Source organism: Archocentrus centrarchus, chromosome 9 (genome assembly GCF_007364275.1).
Source record: "Archocentrus centrarchus isolate MPI-CPG fArcCen1 chromosome 9, fArcCen1, whole genome shotgun sequence".
In the NCBI taxonomy this organism is placed as follows: domain Eukaryota; kingdom Metazoa; phylum Chordata; class Actinopteri; order Cichliformes; family Cichlidae; genus Archocentrus; species Archocentrus centrarchus.
In genome coordinates, this window is record NC_044354.1 from 1,036,568 (window position 1) to 1,062,500 (window position 25,933).

Genomic DNA, 25,933 nt, shown 5'->3' on the forward strand with positions numbered 1-25,933 from the left:
GCAGGAATTCCTCGTAGTATGTTGTAAGAATCTGTCTCTGCCTCCCAACTCCTTAGCAGTAGCTGAATGTTACTGTTTACCTGCCTCAGAGCAGCATGCAGGCGTCAGCGGCGTCCGGTGTGTTCCACCCAAATGTTCATTAATAACAATGTTTAAGAACCTTTAAGAAAGCACAAGTGTTGTGAATAGGCCATCAGAAACACGAGGCAAGACGAGTTAAAAATTTGCTGCCTATGACGTCTGTTGTAAAATTAGTGTGCTAGCATCGCGCTTGAGGTGAGCGATTGTGTGGGACGGCACAGGGTTGTGGTATTTTTGGAGGAGCTCCAGCGGCCCGAGGCATTAGCAACATCCAGATGAGACAAGTAGAGACACTGGCTTCATACACAAGCACAAGGCCAGACTGTGCACACACTGGCATGACATACAAGAGTATGAGCCACAGATCTGGGCTAGCCACCGAGAGAGAAGTGGAGGTTGAGGTAGATGGGTGTCACATACCCTCAGTGTGTATCTTATTAAAGCTAAAGAGCATCCCAGGCTATTTTATCTTAATAACTCATAGCAGCAAACAAAACATATGGTGTTAAATCTACTGAACTGTGTTACGATGATTATATTTTTAGATCACAGCTCCACTGGCCTATATTTTCATTGCTCCACATTTTTACATAATCCATGTACTGCTCCTGTTTGGGGCTACACTAAGAGATTGCACAGGATTGTTCTACTTAAGTCACTGATATAATAAACACAGAAGAACAGAAGAGAGCGCCCCTCCTTGCACATTAGTCATTAATTGGCTATCGTACTGATGGTGTGGCTCTTAGCTTGCCACTCTGATTTCTGCTTTGGTTTTCTGATTTTAAATATATTTGACCAAGAAAGGGAATCGCTGACTTCCATCTCACTGTCCTCTTTACCCAGGTCTGACCTCTTCCGCAGCTTTGTTGACTACTGCCTGCTGAAAATTCCTCAGGACAGACCCTCGTCAGGGGAGCTGCTACGAGTGAGTGGGTTTCCTCTGTAATCCTTCCAGCTGTGACCTCACTTCCTGTCTCAGTCAGTCATGAGGATGAGTCACTCCCATCCACCCACGGCTCCCTAGTATGCAAGCATATATACACTGTCTTCAAGTACAAGAATCAAGCATCCTACTGAGAATTGCTTTTCTTTTTCTTTTTTTGTTTCTTTTTTTTTGTCGTAGTCGTACTTCCTGTGCCTTCAGCCGAGGCGTAAGAAAACACTGAGCTCCACAGAGCTCTCCATTATTTGTGTTGTTGCTGCATTTTACACTGAGTGACAAAAGGAGTAGACAGACAGCAAAAATAAATGTCTTGTGCTGGACATAAGAAATTGCATTTCAGTATTGATGATGACAAACACTGATGTGACAGCTGTGTGAGCACAATCCTCCGTACGTAACAGTAACAGAGTTAGTTCACAGGAAAACCCATTTAATCCAGTGAAAACTCTAAATGTTACCACTGTCAAACAGGCCAAATGAGCCCATGGAGTTTTTAATGTGACAGTTTTTTTTTTGGGGGGGGGGGGGGGGGGGCATCCTGCCAGTGACGTCTCATATGTACCTCCAAACCCACAATGAGCATACACGCTGCTAATCCATGCATGTTCATTGTGTTTCCCTGTGATTGAGGAGCTGATCTTTTTGTTTGTGTGACCAACAGGTAATCCTATTGGCACACTAAGAGTTTTAAGTTCTTGGCGATCACGCTCAGCGACACTGGAGGACTTTTGACACCTGTCTCACTTTAGGGAGGAAGGTGTGTGGTCAGGTAGTGGTTAAATAAGAGGGTCTGGACAGTTGTCTGCAGTCTGGATAGGATGGGGCTTTTGACTGGAATTCAGTCTTCCCAGCACCCCTGACCCAAATCCGTGCTGGGGAAAAAAACATTAAAGAGGGATAAGTACCAAACAGACTTTGGATCAGTGTCCAAGGGCCTGCTTTATAGTGAAGGGCTTTGGGGGGTTGGGGTGTTAGTTTATGATTAATACCCCACTTTCTCTTCTGAGACACACAGACACTCTTCATTTTAACGCACACACACACACACACACACACACACACACACGCCCCTCCAAGCGCTTTAAAGGGAAAATCAGGTCACTAATCTGTGGGCCTTGAGCTATCAGTGTACTGGCTTCAGGTTAAATTCACTCTCTCCTTGCAAACCTCATTCAGAATAATTGTAATTATATGAATAATAAAATAGTAACCATTCAGTGACACCCCACCCCACCCCATCCCCCGGGTACCATCATTTAACAAAAATACTCACTTGAATGGTTAAAACTAGCTCTGAGTGTTGGTGGGCTTAGCGTGTATCTCAGTCCTATAAATTTACTAACTACAGACATTTACAGCACAACGTCTTCACAGAGCAGAGTGTGAAGTGTCTAAAACATTAACATAATTCAGTTTGTCCTGGTAATAATAAAGTAAAATAAAGTTCCTTACATTTGGAAAGTTGGAACCATGGAAATGTTTGCTTTTCTTCCTCGATGAATGACTTCAACAGTTGATTCATGATTGTGATCATTTTCCAGGCCATTTGTACCTCTGAACAAGTTGAAAATGTCAACAGGATCAGCAATAATATGGTTAGCTTAGCCTACCAATCCTGGCTTTGCCCAGCTTGTAAAATTCCAACAACTTTAACCTGTTTTAATTTTTGTATGGCTTAAAACAACATACAGCATGAGGCGTTTCTCATGAGGTGCTGTTTTCCATGTGTTTCCTGTTATTAAGCTGAAAGTTAAACTAAATGACTGCTTACTCCATCTGTTGCACTTTCCTGTGAATATAACTTTGGTATTAATGTCCTAATTCTTTTCAAGAAAGCCAAAAAAGTCATCTCCCCAAAAATGCTGAGCTGTTCTTTTAATGCATCAAACATATTTTCCCCTGGGGACTGTCACTGTAGCAGCGGTGGGCGGGACTAAAGCAGGATAGTCCAAAAAAGTTGGTGTTAAACGCGTTTAACCTGAAGGAAAAGCTTAGAGGCTGAAGCTCCGTGTGGACGGGCGCTTCTGGTAGAAGACACCGGTGATGCCACCAGACGAGACTGCAGGTGCTGCAGAGGTGCTGTCACTTCTTCTTAACACTCACCTCGTAATGAGGAGGAATCCTGGCGATGACTTCTCACTGGGTGATGGGATGGGGGTGGCCAACCGCCCACATTCTGGTGTAGGACAATCGGAAAATGGGACAAATCACTCGCATCTCTATTTTCAGAGTGTGATGTCATTCCTCTGTGTCCTGACTAACCCATTACACTGGCATCTGTCACATGGAGGGGAAGGTGTGCAGAGACATGGCTAAAAGTAGACCTAAAATATATATATTTTTTTTTCCATATATTTTAGTCGAGTACCTTTAACTTGAATACATTTTAGCCTTTTATGCAGCCAATGTTTTATGAATGAGCGTGACTAAGAAAAGGTGTGAACATGTTTGTGTGGTGTAGTGGGAGGAAGTGCTGGGCAGAAATATCTGTCCTGTTTTTGTTTGTTTTTGCTTTTTTTTTCTTGACATGCGTAAATTGCTCTAAAAAAAGCACAAATTAAAAATAACCATCCACACTCGCTCGACCCCCACCTTCTCACCCCAACGCACCAACCCCGCTCTGACCTGCTGCTTATTCATTGAATAATTACATAAATGCAAAATGCCCCAACCTCCGCAAAACTACACCTCCATTAGATGACAGAAGTTGGACTCACTGCCGCTGGACAGGCTCAGCAGTGGACATTACATCATTCACTGATCATAGTTTTAAAACAGATTCTGACCTTTTGTCTATTTTATTGCCATTTCTTGCTCTAAGGATTTTTAGTAAATAACAGGGTCGGATAATAGAAGAATAATTAATTTTATTCTGATGTGTTTTGTTTAATGTGTGTGGCTCATTCTAAAAACAAAAAATACAGATTAAATGACTAAAATCTCTTAATTATCAGTGCTCAGTGGGTGTTTTTTGGTTCTCTGACATGATTTAATTGAAGTTCTTATTAACTTGGTGCCAAGCCCGATGCATTTCACACAGTAGTTATTGAAATAAGAAGCATTAGGAGTATTTATAAAAATCGATTGTATGGATAGCCTTTCTGTGGTAGAGGATGTTGAGTGCTGGGACTCCCAGATTAGGATGAGCAACCTACAGGCGCCCTCTAGTGACTGCCAAAGCTGTGGTGCTCATTGAAATAAAATGTTACTCATAGTCTGAAATGTGTTTGAAGTCATTTAAAGTCTTTAAAGTAATGCAAAAATAAGTGGATGATATATATAATTTTCTACTTCATTCTGACATTTTTAACCATGTAAATATTTGCTATTAATATTTTAAGTCATCTGCAACAAATTCTTTTAGGTAAATGCAAAAATATTTTTAATAAGAGTCCATTTCTGAATGGAAAAACTGAAAGAGGTTTTATTATTACCTTAAAAAAAAAGTCCCAAATCTCCAGTGTAAAATAAGCTGTAAGATATGAAAGCAGAAAATGTAAATTGAAATAAACTAGCATGATACAAAGATTATCTTTAGTTTTAAAACTCGATCGTTTCCTCTTTATATCCTAATAAAGTCTGACCAAATCCCTAAGTAACTAACTCACTGTGTCTTTCTTCTTCCCTTCAGCACGATTTTGTACGTCGGGAACGCTCGCCGCGCATTCTCATCGACCTCATCCAGAGGACCAAGGATGCAGTGCGTGAGCTCGACAATCTGCAGTACCGCAAGATGAAAAAGATCCTGTACCAGGAGAAACACAATGGGCCCATGGGAGAGAGCCAGGAAGAGGAGGAGGTGGGAGAGGGAGTGAAAAAGGGAGGAGGGGTTAGAGGGAAATCAGTCAAACTTTGTATTAAACAGACACGTAGAGCTCCAAAGGGTGTGATCATAAGAAACACCTGAGACAGTAGGTAAGCAGGTAAAGATGAAAAATCCCAGGTGGGAAGCCACAAGCTTCATGCAGCAGAGTTGCATTAAAAATAAGGTTTGTGATGGATTAATCTGCAGATTATGTAACCAATCATTATATTTAAAGTGGAAATGTTGTGTTTGCGATAAGGATCAAAACATTTCCCAGTATTAAATCTAAAATGAATCTTTTTCCATTATTTAATGGAGTAACAAATGTAGAATTTTAGTTGTGGGATGTTTAGTTTTCTATCTTTTAACTGACACATTTGGCATGCATACATTTCTTATAAGAACAAGTATATAAGTACAGTATATAAACATAACCCCTGGTCCGTACTGCTTCAGCACTTTGAAATCACAGCAAACGGGAGGCGGCAGCCTGACATTGAGATGAAATGTCCCGTAGCTGACCTGGCCTGAAGTAAAGTGAAGAGTTACGGATGGCTCGTAGCCACAGTAATGTCATCCTACACCATGTGACGCAATTCAGAGCAGCCACCAGACCTTTGTGCAACGAGACACTGCTGAAGGCTTCACCCTGTAAAAGCTGCTGTACCGAAGCTCGTTTTATGTGGAAAGATTGAAGCATCCTGTAGACCTGAGAGATGATACTGTGTAGCTTTTAAAAAGTCAGTTCACTTATCTGTCAGGTACACCCTCGAGTTGACTTCTAATCTGAAGACCTCTGCCTGACCACTGTCCAATCACATCAGCTCAGGCTCAGTGGAATGACTCAGACACACACATCTTAGCAATTAGAGGTTAATAGGCAATTTAGCATGACTTTGACTCTAATGCAATCTAGAGGGCATCAGTGATTTTTTTTTCTTACTGTATTAAGGAGACTCCATTTAATGATACAATTTGAAGATGCCTGTGTGTAATTGGGTGAAGGACATAGGTGATGTGATCCTTGAGTGTTTATTTGTGTACACTTGTGTTTATGAACACGTGTGTGTGTGTGTGTGTGTGTGTGTGTGTGTGTGTGTGTGTGTGTGTGTGTGTGTGTGTGTTCACTTGCAGGACAGCGAGGCAGCCAGCTGTAAGATGAACAGCCTGGGCAGCAACCACTCCATTCCCAGCACCTCGGTCAGCACGGGTAGCCAGAGCAGCAGCGTGAACAGCATGCAGGAGGTGTTGGATGACAGCTGCTCTGACATGACTATGATGCACCCCCAGGACTACAGCAGCACCCTGGACTCCTCCCCGCACACCAAGAAGGTAGAAGTTAAGGATGAAGATGAAGTTAGAAATCAGTTTTAGGATTTCTTAATTGATCTCAAATTCTTCTGACAGGAGGAGCTTAAGAACCCTTTTACTGAGCACCACCTGCCATATTCAAATTGTGCTCATCTCAGTGTTTTTTTGAACCGGATGCAATTTAAAGTGTTAATTATATAAAATTGGAGATTATTTTTTTTCACTACTTGAGCTTTCAGCTTAAAGGAACATTGATACCAAAGTGACCAGAGGCCATTAAATACTTAAATAATAATTTCAGCAGCTTGTAGCAACAACAGGCCAAACAGCAACTGGGGTATCAAATTCAACTAAAGTCAGCTACTGTAGCAACTACCAGAGGGAGTGAAGGAATACCCCTGATTCATATGTGAGTAAGTGGGAAGCGCAGTGGAAGATGGTTTCATGCACAATCAGACTTAAACAGATTCCTTCTAGAAACAAGTGTCGCAACGTGCAGCCATCAGTTAATCTGGGTGGGAAGTTTCCTTTGCCCTGCAACTTATACTTTTACTATGTGTATACATAATTCACAACATTACAGTGTCATGAGTGGCTTAATCCAGACTGCTGACATGACCATCATCCCAGTGCACTCATCTCATCCCATCGGAGGACTAAACAAATGTGGACACAGCAAGCCAAGTTTACAAAGTACACGCAGCCACATCTTTGCCGTGATATTGAGTAGAGGGATATGCCTGCCACCCCAAAGCTTTAACTCGACAAATGTGTTTCCCATTTCAGGTGTCGACTGGCTCTTTGGTGGCAGAGCAGGGATACCGCAGTGTTTAGTTTTAGGGTCATGTCTCCTCCTGTAATGTCATTGATGCCCATGCTGCAGTCAGACCAGTCATTCATTCACTCCAGATCTTCTCATTTGCAGCCTGTTTGAGACAGACAGAAAAAGTGACGCCGCTTTGGTGGAGTTAAACTCAGGCACAAGGACAACTTTGTACCCAACAGTTGTCCACTCTGATCAAATAGTTCTACAATATTAAACACTTTTCCCAGAATTCAGTGCATTTAAGAATAAACAAAGGCAGCAATCATCATCAACAAATGTTACCAGCAGACTCACTTCATTTCTGGGTTAATAACTGTGCTCTTGACATAAAAAGGAAATATGGCTCTGTGCAAACATCCTCTGGTGTCTCGCACGTTCGAGAGTATGCATACCCCCCACCCCCACCCCCACCCCCAAAACCATGGAAACCATTGACACAGTCCTCAGTCTTTGCTTCAAGTTCATCACTGACACCGTTCACACTTTGAGAACAAAGGCTGTGCACACATGTCTACAAGCAGCAGCACAAAGCCACACACACACACAGGTCAGTGCTTTACATTCTCATAGAGAATCTCACAGGAGTTAAAAATGTGTGAGGAGAGGGCTGTCACTCCTCTGTCACTCTCTTTCTTCATTTGTTCTTTGTGTTTTGACAGAGCTTGAATCAGGTTGTCACTTTACGAACAGACAACAGCGTGCTGTTTCAAGTTCAGGGGCTGAGATGAGAACAATTAAAATGACACACATTGTTTCCTGATGCTGGTGAAATTCCCCCTCCACATAAAACCTCTCGTTGGTCCCTGGGCGGCCCCGAGTGTCTGTCAGTCAGATTTTATTGGGGGGGGGGGGGGGGGGGGGGGGGGGGGGGGGGGGGTGTTGATGTTTCCTCATGCAAACTTACAGCTGACAGTTTTATTGAATGACGATGAATCTTTGTGAAATTTAGTTGTACTTGCTAAATCGGTGGGGAGTGTTTTTGGTTTGTTTGTTTGTTTGTTTTTATTTATTTATTTTGTTTGTGAAAGTCACAGAATTATGGTGAAGAATTTAAATACTGGCTCCGTTTTTTAGTAAAGATGTGAAGTGCCCTGCAGTACAGCCTCATTCTCATTTTTACACTTTGCTCACTTCGTTGCTTTTTTTCTTTTGTTGTCTTGTAGTATTTATCAGTTTTCCTCCGTTCTGCTTCAAACAGGACCATCAGTATAACTGGGATGAGGGGATCCACAGGGACCATCGGCCAGAGCTGAGGCCAGCCTCCTTTGACAAGGGCAGCCAGGCTCAAAACTACAAAAACCAGGGCCGCTTTGCCACCATAAAGTCTGCCTCACTGGTAAGACGGAGCCTAAAACTTTACTCTTTTGTATTGGTGTTTTATTTTGAAGGTCCTAAAGCATGCTTTCTGCATGCTGCATGTTTCAGCATCATTAATTTGTTCTACTAATTCAACTTAAAAGTTGTGCTTGTTTGAAAGCCCAAAAATCTGAAAAAAGTGCTCCTTGCAGAAGCTGAACTCTTGGGCACTTGTGTGTTTGCACTGCAGGAGGATGACGGCGTTAATGGGGCTCTGTTAAAAAGCTGTCTGTGTGTGTGGTGGGTGAATGACTTCGGTTTGGGTGTAATGTGCTCAAATGTTTTCAAAGAAGGTCTCACCGTTTTTCTCCTGATGCTCGCCTCCCGTCTTCTGGTCTTCACCTTGGTTTGGATCTTTGTCTCTGCTCTGCTGGTTTCTCCGTTCATTCACCTCACTTCTTTTGTTTTCTGCTCTTGTACTGTTACCGCTCCCCTCCTCCCGCCCTCTTATTTCTTTCTCGCCTGCATTTGATAATACAGTACATCATTCTCAGATCTGACTCAATATTCTGAGTTGAAGGGGGTGAAATACTCTCTCTCTCTCTCTCTTTCTGTGACTCTCTCTCCCTCCCTGTCTGTTGTCATGGAAACCTCCTCTAGTAACTAGAAAGTAGTGGTTGTGTGTGTGTGTGTGTGTGTGTGTGTGTGTGTGTGTGTGTGTGTGTGTGTGTGTGTTTACCCATCCGTGACCCACTGGTTTTAATTGTGAATTCCCCACTGCTGTCAGGTCTTAAACCAGAAATCTGTCACATAAGAGAATATGAGAAGTGTGTGTGTGTGTGTGAGAGAGAGAGTGTGTGTGAGAGCAGCTGTGTGTCCTCATACTGTCCTTGAAGGGAGCATGAACCGGTGATGGTCTGCTGCTGTGTGTGTTTCCTGTTGACCGTCCTCTGTATTGTAGATAAAGGACTGAAGACGGCATTTTTTTAGTTTTGGGGGTTTTTTGTTTGTTTTTTCTCCATGTTATATGTTTATGGCCCCTGTTGTAACAAATGTAGCAACAAGTGTTAATGATGTGAAATATGTAAGAGTCCAGCTGAGAACTGAGTTTGAAAACTCTGAGTAACTGAACTGATGCAGTCTCTCGCTCCTGCTGAGCGTGGAGCGCAGTGTGTCAGTAACGTGTGGAGGAAAATGCACCGTCAATTGTTTAGCTCTGCTTTTGTTGCCTTTTGAAAATCAAAAGGTATCTGATGTTTCCTCTGAAGCTGCTTGGAAAGGTTTAATGTGATCTTAACAGCAGTGGAAATTTGTCTCTGGTTTGCGCACAGTTCACATTTTACCGTCACATCTTTGTACTTTCACACAACAAATCTGACATAATGTGTGTGCCTCCACCCGCTGTGCCATTTCTGTCCTCTCTCTCACACAGACTGAGGTCAACCTGTTTTAATACACTTATTATGTAGAAAATTGAGGAACGTCTGTAATGCAAGTAACATTTTGATTTATTAATGAGATTTCTGATTTTAGGAGCAGTAATGCTTCCGTTACTGTGTTACAAGGAAATATAACAATGCCCCTTACACCGAACACTGATTATGACTTATCTCTTAAAATCACTTTATGACATGTAATGTAAACAGTTTAATGGCACAGATGTAGATGTAGACACCGTCACGTGTTCTTCGACTGACATAAAAAAAGGACTGCAGGAAAATTAAGTTTGTAGTTATTTGTTCTCATCTTCAAAAGATGGGAAATTGAATCCTTTTCTCATAAACATAACATCAAAGATAAAGTCTTGCTTCTTTTCCATAACTCTTTTTCCTCTCATTTATCCTTTAAGGAAACACGACTGAGCAGAAACATTTTTGGTTCGGTGTAGACTGCCTTGGATTAAAGTTTTGGATACTTAGGTTACACCTTGTGTAATTGCAAAAAGGGCAGCATCGTGTAAACCGCAGCATCTCTGTAGTGTAACAGCGCCGGTCCTGCCCGCTGGCACTGGCAGAGATGACATCATCTTTTCTTTTTTTTTTCCTTCCGAGCACCGACGTCCTCAGATTGGCCTCGACTTACTGAGACTGGAATCAGCAGGTAGACAAAGAGAGAGGGGTAGGAAAGTGTGGGGGGGGTCCAGATGGTGAGGGGTGACTGATAGCCAGAGAGGGGAGAGGAAGATGGAGAGCAGCACAAGTGAGAAAACGTTAACAAGTAGGAATGCAGAAATAATAATGATTTAATCGGGAAAAATAAAACAAACAGCATGTAATATTGTTGTGTCAAAAAGAGAAATCACAGTGATTTGATGGACAAAGCAAGAGATCAAAGAGTTAATAAACTGAAAGACGCTGACGGCAGATATCAGGGACATGAGGACAGATAAAGGTGAGACACAAGAGCAGTGCTGATCGAATCTTAACTGACAAAGAAGTCGGAGGGAAACAAAGAATATCACATTTACTGGTGAAATGAAGTGTAGAGTCTGAACTAATATAGCAGTGGGGAAATGAGAGAATGAAGGAGTAAAAGTGAAGCGATGAAAGGCGTTGTGGAAGAAGAACAAGGAACAGGCTTTATTGTCCCACAGAGGGGAAATTTGTGAAAAGGCATGAAGAGAAAAAGAAGGAGAGCAGGATGTAAAATTATCCAGGGAGATGTGTGGAAAAGCAAAAAGGATGAGGGGGGAGGAAAATTGTGGAAAGGGATGGATGCAAAGTGAGAAGGAGAACGAATGTGAGACAGCGAGTGAGAGGGAGGGCAGGGGTTATTATAGGTTAGATGGAGCCACTGCCTGAAGTGTGAGACACGACGTTGTTGTTAAATATTTCACTTCTAGTCTTTAGCTGCTGGTTGCAGGTTGTAACCTGACAGCATGAACTGTGGTCGCAGGTTAAATATGAGGTACATCAAACTATGCTCCGCCCCCATCTGTCGGTTAAAGTGTATAACCTGCAGAATTAAAGTTTTACTGGCTTACTTTTATGTTATGCCGTTAAAATAAATATATTATACTTTTTTCACAGGTCAGTGTGAAACTACATGCACCTCTTTTGTGTTTGAGTCCTGTTTTTGACATAAAGAGACACGAGAGGAAGATCTCACATTTGTACATCTACGGGAAAACAGGACACGAAACAAAGGTCTGCAGAGGCCTTTTGCTTCCTCCTGTAGACCAGATGTCTTTGCCACATGTTACTATATATCTGCAGCAAAAATCAAAGTATGGCCATGCTTTGTTCTGTGTGGTACCTTCCAGGCTTGAAATGTATTTTTCTTAATGTAATGAAGCAATAAGGAAGAATGTGATGGAGTATTTGAGTATTCCTCTGCCACTGTCACTAAATGCTTTGCGAACACACACATCAAATTGTCCACATTGACTGTTGCAGTTAATTTAATGCAAACAAAAATGCATCAGTCACCAGCAGCGTTATTTTTTTCTGTTCAAGTATTTTCACACAGATTAAAGTCCTTGAAGACGGACCATCTTGAACTGCAAAATAAGCAAAAATAAAGCTTGGCGGTTTAATTCCCACTCACTGGGACGTTCACCTTTAGCCTGCATGCCCTCCCTCCTCCTCCTCTGCCTGAATATGATCTGCTTTCCAGTCCCAAAGCCTTGTGTGAAAGAGGCCGTCACATGACGTGACTTGGCCCTTTGTGGCTGTATGCGTGGTGGCCGCGAAGCAAGTGACTAGGATTACAGTAGGGGTATTGATTCAGAGTGGATTAAGGAGAATGGGAGCTCAATCTCACATATTTGCACCCTGTATCCCCCACCCCTTTTTTTTCCCCCCTCTAGAAGCTCTTATTTTAATGCTCATTATTTCTATTTTTTTTTCTATTTAACTCTCTCCCAGCCACTCTCCATCTGCTGTTTCTCCTTTGCAATCACCCTCCCGCCCCTCATCTCTCGGCCTGCTCCTCTCTACCCCCCCCCTCCAACTTCTCTCAGTCTTTCTCAATGAGGTATTCATGTGACCCACCTGCTGTCCGCCGCTTAACGTTAGCCTGACTAAAGAGCTGCTCTGTGCTCTTGTTGGCCTGTGGAGTCAAACTGCCTCATTCACAGTTCACACGTCTGCCTTGGCCGCTGCGTGCCTAGGGCACGAACCAAGGAGAGGGAGGGGGCTCAGCGTCCAGTAAGGGGGGGGGGGGCATTCAGGGTGGCATCAGAGCTCAGGCAGGGTTCTGTCAGACATAGGATGCTGCACAAGGTTCCTGGATGCTGGTGCACTTGGCTAAAGTTGCCATCATGTTTGGCCTGAGGAGTTCAGGTGGAAGTTATGAGAAGATGCGGAGAGAGCGCTACCTCGATGTGGAGAACCCCTTCTGTCCTCAGGTCGGTGTGTCAGGTCCAGGTTTGGGGTAAAAACAGTGAAAGTATTAAGAAATGCCAGTGTCGTCCTTGTCTTAGGTTAAATTTATTAATGTAGCATGTTCTTTGTTTTTTCCCCACGCTCTGACTTAAATACATTTGAGGGACTGTGAGGTCGGCTCTTCTCTGCAGTGACTGCAAGTCTGAGATTGGCAGATGAAAGAGCTTTTGTTCAGCTGAAGTGGATTTAAGATGATTTACTTCTTAATGTTGTTATTTTCATGTCACATGTTGAAGATTCTTTCCTGTTCCTGCAGTTTAGCCGTTATGTTTTACAACACTGAATACTTTTGTTTGCAGTTCATTAATCAATTAGGCATTATTGTTTGGGTGCACCTCATACTTTTTAAAAAAAAATTCTTTTACTTCTAACTTTTCTCTCGCCACAGGTGACCAAACAGATTCACGAGCATGAGCAGGAAAGTGAGCTGCGGGAACAGATGTCCGGCTACAAGCGCATGCGGCGGCAGCACCAGAAGCAGCTGATCGCCCTGGAGAACAAGCTAAAGGCTGAGATGGATGAGCACCGGCTCAAACTGCAGAAAGAGGTGGAGACGCAGGCCAACAACGCCTACATCGAACTGGAAAAACTGGCAAAACGGCACGCCGTGCACACTGAGAAAGAGGTGGGACTCGTGATGGGGTTATAGGACATTAGTGGATGCATGCGTGCTGTAACTCTTAAGTTATTTCACAGATGGTCACACAGACCTACATGTGCAACAGCTGGCTGGGGGACATGGTCTGCTTTGGAAAAACGCTGCTGGAGAAAAGCTTGTCAGAAGGTTTTAAACGGTCACACTCCAAACTGCACTGACTGATAAGGAACTTCTTGTTAGAACTTTACCCACTGCTGCCACCCAATGATATATGTGATGAAACACAAGGGCAGAACTGGGTCACAGAGCGTCATGCTCTGAAAAACACGCCGTATATCTCTGTGATTAGCACGCTGCAGCAGTCAGGGAGATAGTATATCTGCTGATGTAGACATGCTTGTGCATCATAAACAGTGTCATGAATGGGTGACGTGGCTCACATAAACAAACAGGTTACTAGATATTTACATAAATGCTATAAAACAATTGCAGTGCCTCTTAATTGAAGCACAGACCAGAATCTTTAACTGGTGATATTCTAATTAAACAGGATGTTTTTTAGAGTTTCAGAGGAGCCAGCTTAATATCTTCATGTCTTCTTTGGTCAGACATGTGGTCTGAAACCCAAAGAATTGTATTTATAATACCACTAAACAAAGAAAAAATTAAAAATCTCGTTCAGGAGATGATGAGGTCAGAGTTTTGGTTTGCCTATAAAGGGATCCCCGGTTATTTTGATATACTTTAGTGTTATTGTATAGGTTTGTCCACAGTTTGGTGCTGTGTTGGAGGATCTTCACATGCTCTTGTCCCTGTTTTTCTTGCGTTTCTGTGTCCTCCAGATGAAGACGGCGCTGGCAGATGAGAAGAAGTTCCAGCAGCAGATCGTGGCCCAGCAGAAGAAGGAGCTGACCACATTTCTGGATAATCAAAAAAAGCAGTACAAACTCTGCAAGGAGAAGATTAAGGAGGTATGCTGGGTTTGCTGGCTTCCTCTTCCCTCCTCGGGCAGGCTCCGTTGCACGCCTCTCTCATGGGTGACACACGGCCGGGCTCCCACACACAAACATGCACATCCGCTTACTTCAGCGTGGTCTCTCGGAACTTGTGTTGAGTCACTCGGCCTACTGACTGTGTACCTACACATGTATGTTCACACATACAAGAAAAGCCAGAAATCCATACGCACACTGGAGCACTTGTGAGCCTCCACAACCTTGAAACAGAGTCCAGAGAACACTCCTGTGGGCTGGCAGTGTGATGCACTCTGTTTTCAGTTACATGATAAGTGACCAAAATTAGGTCAGCACGGTTAAAAGAAAGCATCGCTGGTAGAGGGAGATATTTCCCACCGACTGAGAGCTATAACGGAATTAGACACCACAGAGAGACGGGATCAGGCTCGTGTGTTAAGTGCATTAGTGCAAGTTGTAGATTAGCCATGAAAGAGAAAGAGACTTTTACTGAAAAGAGAGAGAATTTCTTTTTCCTGGCTTTAAAAGTTCCAAACAAAAGGTCACACTGAGTTTACCGAATTCTCACACTCAAAACATTTGATAATGTTGATTTGAATGAAAATATTATTTTTTTCCAAAGCAAACATCTTAGAAACACTTTGTTTAGACTTCATTTGCTTTTCACATATCCACGAATATCGATTCACCACCCGCTGCCCACAGTGGAGGCTCCCAAATTTACCACACATTCATTTTACTAGTAATAGCTCCATCCCTCTGCCTGTGCATGTCACCGCAATCTCCTTTCTCCATTCCCCTCTTTACTTGGAATTTCCTTCCCTTATCAGGAGATGAATGAGGACCACAGCACACCCAAGAAGGAAAAGCAGGAGCGTCTGTCCAAGCACAAGGAGAACATGCAGCATTCCCAGGCCGAGGAGGAGGCCCATCTGCTGACCCAGCAGAGAGTTTTCTATGAAAGGAACTGCCGTGCCTTCAAGCGCAAAATCATGATCAAGAGGCACGATTTGGAGCAGGAACAGATCAGAGAGGTGCACATTACAGAAAACACGTGCAAGCTGTAAATCAAAAATGCCCAGTTTGAATTATAAACCCGTGTTTATTGTTTGTGATGTTGGTGGAAGAAAGCCCCACAAAATACCGTCACGGCAAACAGTAGTGTGTTCTTCAGATATGTCACGTGTTTTATATTAACTGTAAGAAGATTAATCTTCAGTGAAACAAGCAAACAATGCCATAATCTGAAAAGCTCTTGTATAAATCTCGGTTAAGTTTAAGGAAATCCAAAAGCTTTCCGTGGGAAAATGCTCCAAAATCACAAAGTGTTTCCACTGGAAACAAGTGGGAAAAATTAAATATGTAATGTTTATAGATTTTATTTCCCTCAGCTGTTACTACTTGCAGTCAATGCCTGAAACAAAACAGCAGAATTGATTTCTGCATGTGAAAATGTGAATGTCACGTTGAGAACAAGGTGAACCAGCAATGCTAATCAGCAGTACTCGGTGTGATTGATCCTTCCTTTCCTCCGTGTCTCCTCACGGTCCACCGCAGGAGCTGAACAAGAAGAAGACCCAGAAGGAGATGGAGCACGCCATGCTGATCCGCCATGATGAGTCCACGCAGGAACTGGAGCAGAGGCAGCTGAGAACCCTGCAGAAGCTGCGTATGGACCTCATCCGCCTGCAGCACCAGACGGAGCTGGAGAACCAGATTGAGTACAACAACAGACGTGAGCGTGAACTCCACCGCAAGCACGTGCTGGAGCTCCGGCAGCAGCCCAAGAACCTCAAAGTGAGTCAGCACCATCGATCTAATATTTTAAATATGTCGTTTGATGGATTGATGTATAGGTGCTTGAATTTTTTTAAATCCTTTTTTCCCTGTCAGCTATAAAAGGAAAAAAAAAGTCACTCGCCTTTGAAATACAACTGGGAACCAGTTCTATGATGGTGCAAGTGATGAGCAACCACTAGATTTTGATAAAACTGTGATGCAACATGAATGTAACAAATTAATTTGTGAACATGGCGTAAGAATATGTCACCTATGAATTTCATTTTAATTTGCCGTTGGGGTAACAAAGCCTGGAGCTGTGCCCTTTGATTGTGACTGTATTAGACCTCTAACCTTTCCAGAGTGTTCCCTTTTTCACTCTCACTGCTTCTCTGTCCCGTCCTGCAGGTTTTGGAGCTGCAGATCAAGAAACAGTTTCAGGACACGTGTAAGGTGCAGACCAAACAGTACAAGGCCCTCCGCCACCACCAGATGGAAGTTACGCCCAAGGCCGAGCACAAGACGGTGCTCAAGGCCCTGAAGGATGAGCAGACACGCAAGCTGGCCATTCTGGCCGAGCAGTATGAGCAGAGTATCAACGAGATGATGGCCTCTCAGGCGGTGAGCAGACAGAAGTTAATTTATGTCATCATATTTTCTGGACAAAAAGTTATTGTTGCTAAAATGCAGGAGGTCGAGTTTGAAGAATTGAGTTTACGGAGGAGGATATGAAGCCTTTCTCTGCACCTGTTGCTTATGTTCTTGTATTTTTCCTCCTCCCTGTTCGTCTCCTCTTTTCTCTTCATTTACTCCCCCACTATCTCGCTTCTCTTCTTACTCCAACCTTCCCTTCTCCCGCCCCTTTCCCTTGGCTTCCTGTGCCCTGTCTGTCCCTGTTGCCCTTCTACTTTCTCCCATCCTTTCGTCACCACCTCTCCTCCTCCATTCCATCTCGGTTTCTTCTTTACCCTCCATCTCTCTCTCTGTCTCTCTCCATGTGTGTCCCTTGTCCGTGTAACCCCGCCCCCATCTTCACTTCTCTGTCTGTCTTTGTGCCTCCCTCTCCCTTGTTGCTGTCCGTGGTCGGCTGTGTCAGCTGCGTCTGGATGAGGCCCAGGAAGCGGAATGCCAGGCCCTGAGGCAGCAGCTGCAGCAGGAGATGGAGCTGCTCAATGCCTACCAGAGCAAGATCAAGATGCAGACCGAGGCGCAGCACGAGCGCGAGCAGCAGAAGCTGGAGCAGAAAGTGTCGCTGCGCCGAGCACACCTGGAACAAAAGGTGCTTTATTTTAAATGAGCTACACATTAGATTTTTTCAGCCTCTGTTCAGGATGTTTGCATTCATAGTTGGTCAGTTTGGTCAGCTTAAACAGAATAATGCTGCCTTTGATATAATCTACAGTTTTATCTGTTTGTGTCAGTTAAAGGCCACCGTAGTTCAGATGCTTGGCACCACACTGAACACCTTTAAGTTGTGAAGTCTTTGCTCTTGTCTCTATTTGTCCCCTAAGACCCCATAAACATCCTATAAAAAGATCACTAACTTTAACCTGAGACTGCACATAAACGATTCCAGGGCTGAAACTTGAAGCCAGCCTCTTACTGTCTCAACTGCTAGTTTCAAGTCTCAGTTAATACAACACAAGGTTTGTTTTTCTAATTATGATCCCAGTTGGTGTCAAAAAGGACACCAGAGCAGGATATGTTTTAGGTTGAGCTTACTTTATGATTGACAGGTTATTACCCTATAGGCAGTTTTCCTCTCTCATCACATCTGGTTTCAAAAATGAGAAAGCAATAAAAACAGATCAGCTTCAGCTTTACAGACCATCTTTTATATACAGTCTAACCTGACATACAACACAACATGCCTTCTTTAATTAGAAGGAACAAAATATCCAGAAAAATTAAAAAAGAAAAAGGAAACACTGTGCATCTCAGTAACTGATGCTGCACTGTTTTAAAGTTTGTATCACCTTCTTCCAGCATCATCCTCAGATATCACTTCTTCTATTCATACATGAAGGAAGGAGATCTTTTAAAGCTCCATGTGGAGGTGCTAATCTGTTGAAAAGCAACTATTTCACCTTAAGCTTAAAGGAACAGATCCGGGTATTCATTTGCATCCACATCAGCGAGCAGTGTGGGCATTAAAGGTGACCCAGACAGACGTGCACAGGGTCACACAGACGCACAGATTTCCCTCACCATAGGTGGCGATGACAGGTCGCTTCCTGCAGGGCACAGACAACCATTTCTTTCCCACACACACTTGTAATGACGGTGAAATCTCCAGACAACAGTATTGAGCTCTTATTACAGCATCATCCTCCATATTTTTAACAGCTACCAGTTAATGTGGTGCAGCTTATTATTAAAGCTGGTTCGCTGCTGTATCTGTTCAGTCTGAAGTGGCTGAATTCGCTGCTCTGTGCTCAGCTGTGATATGAGCAGCTGTTGTTGGGCTTTGTCATCTTTTGTGATAATTTTACCAACATTTGATAGTTTAATCCGTCTTTGTCCCGTAATGTGCTGCAAGTCACTCCTAATGCACATCTATCTTCACCACGACTTTTTATGCAGCCTGTTTGGTATAGCAGTGAGGTGTAATAAGATGAGAGCTGAGAACGCCTCCTTCCAAAGTGGCCTGCGTCATCGCTACAGTCTAGTAGACAGCACTCCGACAACAAAGGCAGGGACCTTCGAAATGCCACCTGCCGTCCAGCGTAGCCAGTGTGAGCTGTGGTGGTCTGTTGCCATCTCCTGGTAGTATCCAGATCTGCACACTGAGACTGGGATGATGTCATGGTTTTAGAAGCACTATTGTCCTCCGGTTCGGTTCATGGTCAGAGTCTGGAGTTTTCTGTGCATGCTCAGTAGTTGGCCAGATTGCCGTATTGCACCACACATGGCTTTGTCTGCACCTGCAGGTGTGTGTGTGTGTGTGTGTGCTGAGTTTGATTTGGGGTGAATACATGCTGACAGAGTTGCACATTCAAGGTAAAAAAAAACAAAAACCTTGTCTGTATAAAGTCTGCATACAGTTACACATATAATGTTACTTAATGAGGAAATTAAAAATGCACAGTGTAAACAGCTCTGCACCTGCTGCTCTTACTTGAGACATTTGATCACCTCGTGCCCACTGTCACACAGAAAGGTTAAAAAATGAACAGACGTTGTGTCCTGTGACCGAGCAGTGAACAGTTCATGAAAAATAACTCACGGCTTATGAAAAGGAAAATTCAGGCAAATGACCAGTAAGAATAATGTGAGGGTCATAAAGTCTGGACGATATTAACAAATCCTGGCCGAGAACTGAACCTGATCCACAGCCTCCTGTGGAGGCGGCACATAAAACCTGTTAGATCTGTTCCCACTGATGAAGATGATGATAAATTAATGTTGTCGCAATTTTCTGATATCCTTGCATAAATGTAGCTGGTTTCATCAGTTACTCAGGGGTCCTGCATCACAGCCACAGGAAACTATTCTGAACCGTTTCCTTCCTGCTTTTACAGGTCAAACTGTGATCAGACTCAAACTTTGATGCAGAAACAAGGAGCAAAGTTAATGTTTGAAGAACATTAACTTTGCTACATTCGATTCACACACATTCATACAGCACTTCATTTTATGCCTTTAAGCTCTTCCTGACTGTCACACTGATGGATGCATCAGGGCCAGTTTGGGGTTAAGTATCTTGCTGACCCGTCGGCCCTTCTGATTAGTACCTCCTGAGCTGTAGCCATCCCATATTCCTCTCTGAACCTTCATGGCTGTATTTGTTTTCAAGTGCAGCGTAGAGGCTGCTTTAAACATTTAAACTGGAGGGGAAATCAAACCTAATAATCACCAGAAACAGCCAAACGTATCCTAGAAATGAGTAAACTCCATTTCTTGTTCCCACGTCACCTGCAGATTGAAGAGGAGCTGGTTTCCCTTCAGAAGGAGCGAACCGACCGCATCAAACACTTGCTGGAGCGTCAGGAGCGGGAGATCGACACCTTCGACATGGAAAGCGTGCGTCTCGGCTTCAGCAACCTGGGCATTTTGGACTTTCCCAAGGACGACTACAGATGAGGGGCCGCTATTCCTGCCGCCACCGTCTGCTTGTAGTCCCCCCCCGGGCGTCCATCTGCCTCAGAACACCTCACCTCTCCTTTGACCTGACCTGACAGTGCAGGTGTTCACTGCTGCTGACGCCCGCCCTCAGACACACGTTTAAAAAAATGAAAGAAAAAAAAAAACAGCTTGGGGATGAGCGCTGTGTGTTTGCTGGGCCGCTCAGACGGGATCGATGGCCGGTTTGAGTGTCCCCCCTCCCCAGCAAACCAACCTATACTTCCTACCCTCCTCGCCTCTGTGGTGTCACAAGACGACAAAAAAAAAAAACATATGCTGGATAACTTCTTGTGGTTGTCATGTTTTTGTAAGAATAACATAGTCACAGTGTTTCTTGTTTCTCGTGCAATGATGACACTTCTGGTGTGACTAAAAGTGGAAATTGAGAGAAGCAGGGAGAGAAGATTGAGGGCGGTAGGATGCACAAAAATCGCTCCAGAACCATGCATTTACAGAGATTTGGGTTTTTTTGGTCTCAAGCAGTGCAAAAAATAATCTCTCAAAGCGATAAACGGATCCTTCTGCAGCCGCTCGTCTCGGCTGCTTCTTTTTGGTATTTATTCATCGAGACGTTTTTAGGACCAATTTGAAGAATTTGATACTTTGACAGAAAACTCGGTGTACATACAGGTACACTTGTAGTATATGTGATTCCTTCATGCGATTACTGGAGGGTGGGTGAATCATGGTACTCAACATGTGTATTGTACTGATTTCTCTGCACTGGCAGTCAATGTGAAATATAATACAGATGTGAACTCCCAGCTGGCACAAAGGGCTTCATGGGGAGGGCAGGGGGACTTGTACTTTGTGTATAGAGGGATCTATGGAGAGCTTTTACTTATTTTCGTATTGTATTTTAACTGTCACTTAAATCAGAAAAATAATTTTTAAAGGCGCTTCCCCCCCTCCCCCTCTTTAGATAGTATTTGAGATCCAAATATCTATCGATGGATTTTTTTTTTTCTCCTCCTCTTGCTTTACACAACTCCAGAGCTGTGTAGTTTCTTATAAACCAGACCAGTATGACGCTTTATTATTGCATGCACTTTAATTTTTTTTTCCCAGGTTAAAAAGAAAGCATGAATCTGTCAGAGCTTTTAATTATATTTGTAAATAAAGTGCTCATCACACAAACTGAAGTTGTCTCATATGTCCACATTAAATTCTGCATATTTGCTGTGAAATGGGGGGGGTTGATAGAAAAAAATAAATAAAAGTGCAGTTTAAGCATGTGATTTAATTTTGTTACCTCTTTTGGAAGTTCAGTGTTTTACCTGAGAAGTGCATTAAAATGACACCAACCATATTTCCAGCTTTAATGTTCAACCTTAAGCTTTATTTGCGTTCAACAGCTGGAACCACAGCTGTACTCTGTGTTCCTTCTGCTGTTTCAATGCTTCATATTAGAAATCTGCATCTCAGCCTGGCTGACCTGAGGCCAGAATGCAAAAACAAAGACCGGGTGGTTTGCATGGACACGGGTTACTGGAAAAAAGTTCATGGTAATCAGTCTGTGTGCTCTGTGAATAAGTTAGTAAATATAGCTCACCTTCAAAAATGTCATGTTTATGTAACTCTTTAGGTCTCAAAAGACAAATTACTGAAAAAAATTCTTACATTTATGTGAAAACTGCTCATCCTTTACCAAAGCCCTGTTTCAGTTTAAGAGCATGACCCGGAACTGCTCCAAAGAAGTCCTCCGTACTTTCACACTCTGGACTTCCTCTTTTGTACGGGCTGCTTGCAACAGTTAGAGGTTGTGACTGTGTATGGCAGGCCGTTTTAACATAAAATCCGTTTGTCTGACTATCCGTAATTACATTTCAGATATCTAAAACTGCATTTTGACTATCCACAATGGCAATTCAAGATATCCGCAAGTACATTCTGACTAGTAAGAATAATAATTCAAGATATCTTCAGTTACATTTTGACGAGTCAAAATGTAACTGAAGATATCTCTAGTGTCGTCACCGGATTCGTCATTTGACATCCCTAATTACAATTAGAGATATCTCAAATAGGTATTTTGACTAGTCAAAATATAATTAGAGATATCTTAATTTACTAATATGTCTAGTCATAAATCAATTTCAGATATCTGGAATGTAAGTGTGGTGAATTGGATTTTATGTTAAAACGGCCTGCCATAGTCCCTGGTTGTTTTAACTGATCCCACTCGAAAGACAAAAAAAAAACAAACACACACTCAGCTGTGTGTGTGTGTGAGAAAGAGAAGCGGAAATGCAGTTGATGAGGTATGTTACAATCATCTTTAATAGTGAACAGTCATTTGTTATGCCATTGCTGTTTATTTAGGAGCATTTGGACCCGGAAATGATGTCAGACTTAAAGACCGGATTATGCAAATTAGGTGATGACATCATATATCGACTTCTAGGACAGCCAATAGCTACTTTCCTTGCTGAGGAGTTGGCAACAGTGGTTTTGACTGATTCTTTCTCCTTGGCTGCCACCTATTTTTTGTTTTGTGTTTTTTAGCTGCTCTTCACCTGATTTATTTGCCCCCCCCCCCCCCCCCCCCCCCCCCCCCCCCCCATACACACCCACACACACACACACACACAATTCAAACACAATTCAAACATTGAAACGATGCCAAGACATCAAATTGTATTTATCTTTTCAATATCTTTTATGGTTTTTCTTCAGTTCCAGTTGAAGTTTCATGCTTTTTTTCCACCCCTTCCAGAGTTTCCGATGGATATTTATTGGATGGAATCTTGGCGGCTAGAGTGAGAGCTCCAACTGTCAGAGTGGGGGAATTCAAATTTTTCATCTTAAAATTTTTCTCTCTCAACGGCCGCTGTGTCCAGTGTTCACTCTACGGCCATCATTTACCCTCAAAATGACCTGTTTGACCTGCTGCCCTCTGGCAGGAGCTACAGGAGCATCAAATCCAGAACAAACAGACTCAGGAACAGTTTCTTCACCAGAGCAATCACCACCCTGAACTCTCACACTCACCCACTGTAACTGTGCAACACCCACATTTCTGTGCAATATTATATTATTCATACTGAACAATATCTATCACTCCTATGTTGTGTAATATCCAATATTCATCCACGGGTGCAATATTCATTCACCAAGTGCTGAGAAATGAATTTGTAAGTCATATAAAAGTACAACACTGTTTGTAAATGGATACGTTTTAATGCATTCTAAGCTTGTATCAGTTGTAATGACGTTGAATGATTTCTTTGTTGTAGGTGGGTGAATAAGCTCGGTCTCCCCTCGATTCAGTATGAGCCAGCAGAAGGGAACGCTCCAGCCGGTGAGCACCCGTTCCAATCACACATTTCTGTTCCTGTCTCTGTTGTTAAATGAAGACTTGGTGTTTCCAAGATGTCACTGTTTTAATAAATTAGTTCATCAAGCCCTGCCACAGACTGGAGACCTGTCCGGGGTGTATCTTTCCTCTCATCTTATGGCAGCTGGGATGGGCTCCCTGCAGCTCTGAAGTGGATAAGCAGAAGAAAATCATTTTTTCATTGTTTTAGAGCTCTTTAGTGCTTTTCTGTCAAACATCTCCACTTGGTACCCAAGTGACAGTGTCTCTGATAGCCCGACTGGTCCTGCTACAGACATTCGTAATCTACATGTTTGATTTCCTGGCCCACAGTGTACCCACAGTATGCCCGCTGTGAGTGTGAGCTGTCCTGCTGGGATCCTCCCACACTGGGTGGCTGTGGCTCAGGAGTTAGAGCGGGTCATCTACAAACTGGAAGCTTAGCGGTTCGATCCCTGGGTGCTCCAGTCTGCACGCCAAGATACTGAAACCAGAGTTGCTCCTGATGCCGTCAGAGTGTGAATGGGTGAATGAGACATGTTCTGTAAAGCTCTTTGAGCTCTATAGGCTCTATAAGATCCACTCTGATGACCATTTACACTGCAGTCACACCAGTACCGAGTACACAGTGGGCTGCTCTAACAGGCCCCACACTACACAGCCCACATGGTGCAATACTGCCACCAGTTGGTATAGAGTGGAGACCACTGCTGCAGTCAACACATAGTTCATTTGTCAGATTGTTACACCAGATGCCCTTCCTGCCCCCCCCCACCAAAAAAATGAAATCCCATCAAACAAATGAGTGTGTTAGAAAATCAAATATGGCCTGATATTGTTCACTTTGTGAGTTCTTTTGCAGTATATCAATAAGATCCCATTGAACTTCCTGACGTTCTCTCAGCCTCATATTTCTGACAGTGTAATAAAACATGTCCTATGGTTGCATCTTCTCCACGATAGCCACATTTCCCTGTGTGGTGTTTAATTATAAATAAGGTGCCAGCATACACGTTCATGAGGGGCCCACAGTGGGTAAGTGGGGGACTGTGTGGGCAGGGCAAACGCACACTTTTCTTACATGGTCCTCAAGTAGGTGTGTCAACACAGAACCCACAGCAGTTTGCCCTATGGAGTGCCTGTGTGGGTTTTATATGGCCAGCACCACTGAGAGTTCCCCACACGATTCCCTCTTGGGGGCCCCACGAGAGCAAAACTGCTGTGGGGTCTGTGTGGGCTCTTGGGGCCCTGATAAGAAAAAATGCGGGTTTGCCCCACTTACACAGTCCTCCAGTTCACCCCCAGCTACCCACTGTGGGCGAGCGCGGGCATGTTTGCTGATGTTAAAGCATGTTTCAGGTTATGAATTTTTGCTTCTTGTGTGTCTCCTTGCACAAACATGGATGTTCAGAGTGTTACAGTGAAGCCAGTGATCACGAAGAAGCTGAAACCACAGACATACCACCACCACCACCCCCCATACTCCGAACAGACCCTGCAGGACCCTGTGGATGCCTCCGGCCCACCTGGTAGCACACATGAGGTCAGTAAGGTTTCTGGCTGGATACACATCCACTCTTAAGAGTGAACATTTATTTAAATGTAAGTTAACAGTGACCACAGGCAGAGTCAGTCCTTAATAACACTGCGTGGGGTCAAGAGCATTTTACATTTCCAGTGAGCACAGTTTGTCATTATTACATATGAGTGAAAGCTAAAACTCCACCACGCAGAGAAGAAAATGTTCCGAAGCCAGCATCCAGGACGTGTAGCACGCACATCTGTGAATGCATCAGGAAGCCTGGACAGGTTTTCGAGCAACACGTGCTGCTCTTCCAGGACAGGCCTTGCTCGTTTCAGCAAGAAGATGGCCCGCCTACCCTTAGCACATTAGCATGACTCTGTAAAAAGTGAAATCATGGTGCTAACTGGCCTGAATGCAGTCCAGGACGTAGACACGCTCAAAACTTTGCTGCTAAACACGAGTAGTAAAGAATTTTTGCTTTTCCAGCTAAAACATTTGGTTCCCGCGAGCTCCGGGTGTTGGTTAAATAATGCTGATGCAACACAGTGGGCAAACGTGCACAGACCAAACATTTCTGAAACATTTTGCTGCTATCAGATTCAAAATGAGCTCATAATTTCAGATTTTAAAAGTCTAACAGTGCATATATGGTCTTTTTGCCTGTTTTAATATTCGGTTTAGTTTTAAAGACAAACTACATATTTCTTTCCAAATTAAAAAAATTAAGTGCTTAGCAAAATATGATGAATTGATGGTGAAAACAAAGAGTCTTAAATGAAGTGTATTTGTATTTCAGGGCACCCTTTCTCCTCCTTACTCCTCTGCAGCCTCCAGTGAAGCTAACGGTTCGCTCTCCTCACCTGTCAGCACGATGACATCTGAGAGCTCCGCCTCTTCACTCACCAAGCAAAGACCATCTCGCACGCATCTCCTGCTGCTGGGGAAACTGCAGTGCTGTGCTCAGCC

The 25,933-nt window shown here is 43.4% G+C and overlaps 1 protein-coding gene across 2 annotated transcripts in view; it reads left to right on the plus strand.

Moving 5' to 3' along the window:
• The window catches only part of taok3a (TAO kinase 3a), a 67,689-nt gene extending 46,408 nt beyond the window's left edge, over positions 1-21,281 (plus strand). For both annotated transcript variants that reach the window (XM_030737235.1, XM_030737236.1), the window contains exons 11-21: positions 928-1,009; positions 4,659-4,826; positions 5,967-6,164; positions 8,168-8,305; positions 13,039-13,275; positions 14,091-14,219; positions 15,053-15,256; positions 15,780-16,019; positions 16,410-16,622; positions 17,098-17,280; positions 19,923-21,281. In XM_030737235.1, the coding sequence (XP_030593095.1) occupies positions 928-1,009; positions 4,659-4,826; positions 5,967-6,164; positions 8,168-8,305; positions 13,039-13,275; positions 14,091-14,219; positions 15,053-15,256; positions 15,780-16,019; positions 16,410-16,622; positions 17,098-17,280; positions 19,923-20,084 (1,954 nt within the window). In that variant the 3' untranslated portion in view covers positions 20,085-21,281. The remainder of the gene's footprint in view (positions 1-927; positions 1,010-4,658; positions 4,827-5,966; positions 6,165-8,167; positions 8,306-13,038; positions 13,276-14,090; positions 14,220-15,052; positions 15,257-15,779; positions 16,020-16,409; positions 16,623-17,097; positions 17,281-19,922) is intronic.
• The last annotated feature ends 4,652 nt before the right edge of the window (positions 21,282-25,933 follow it).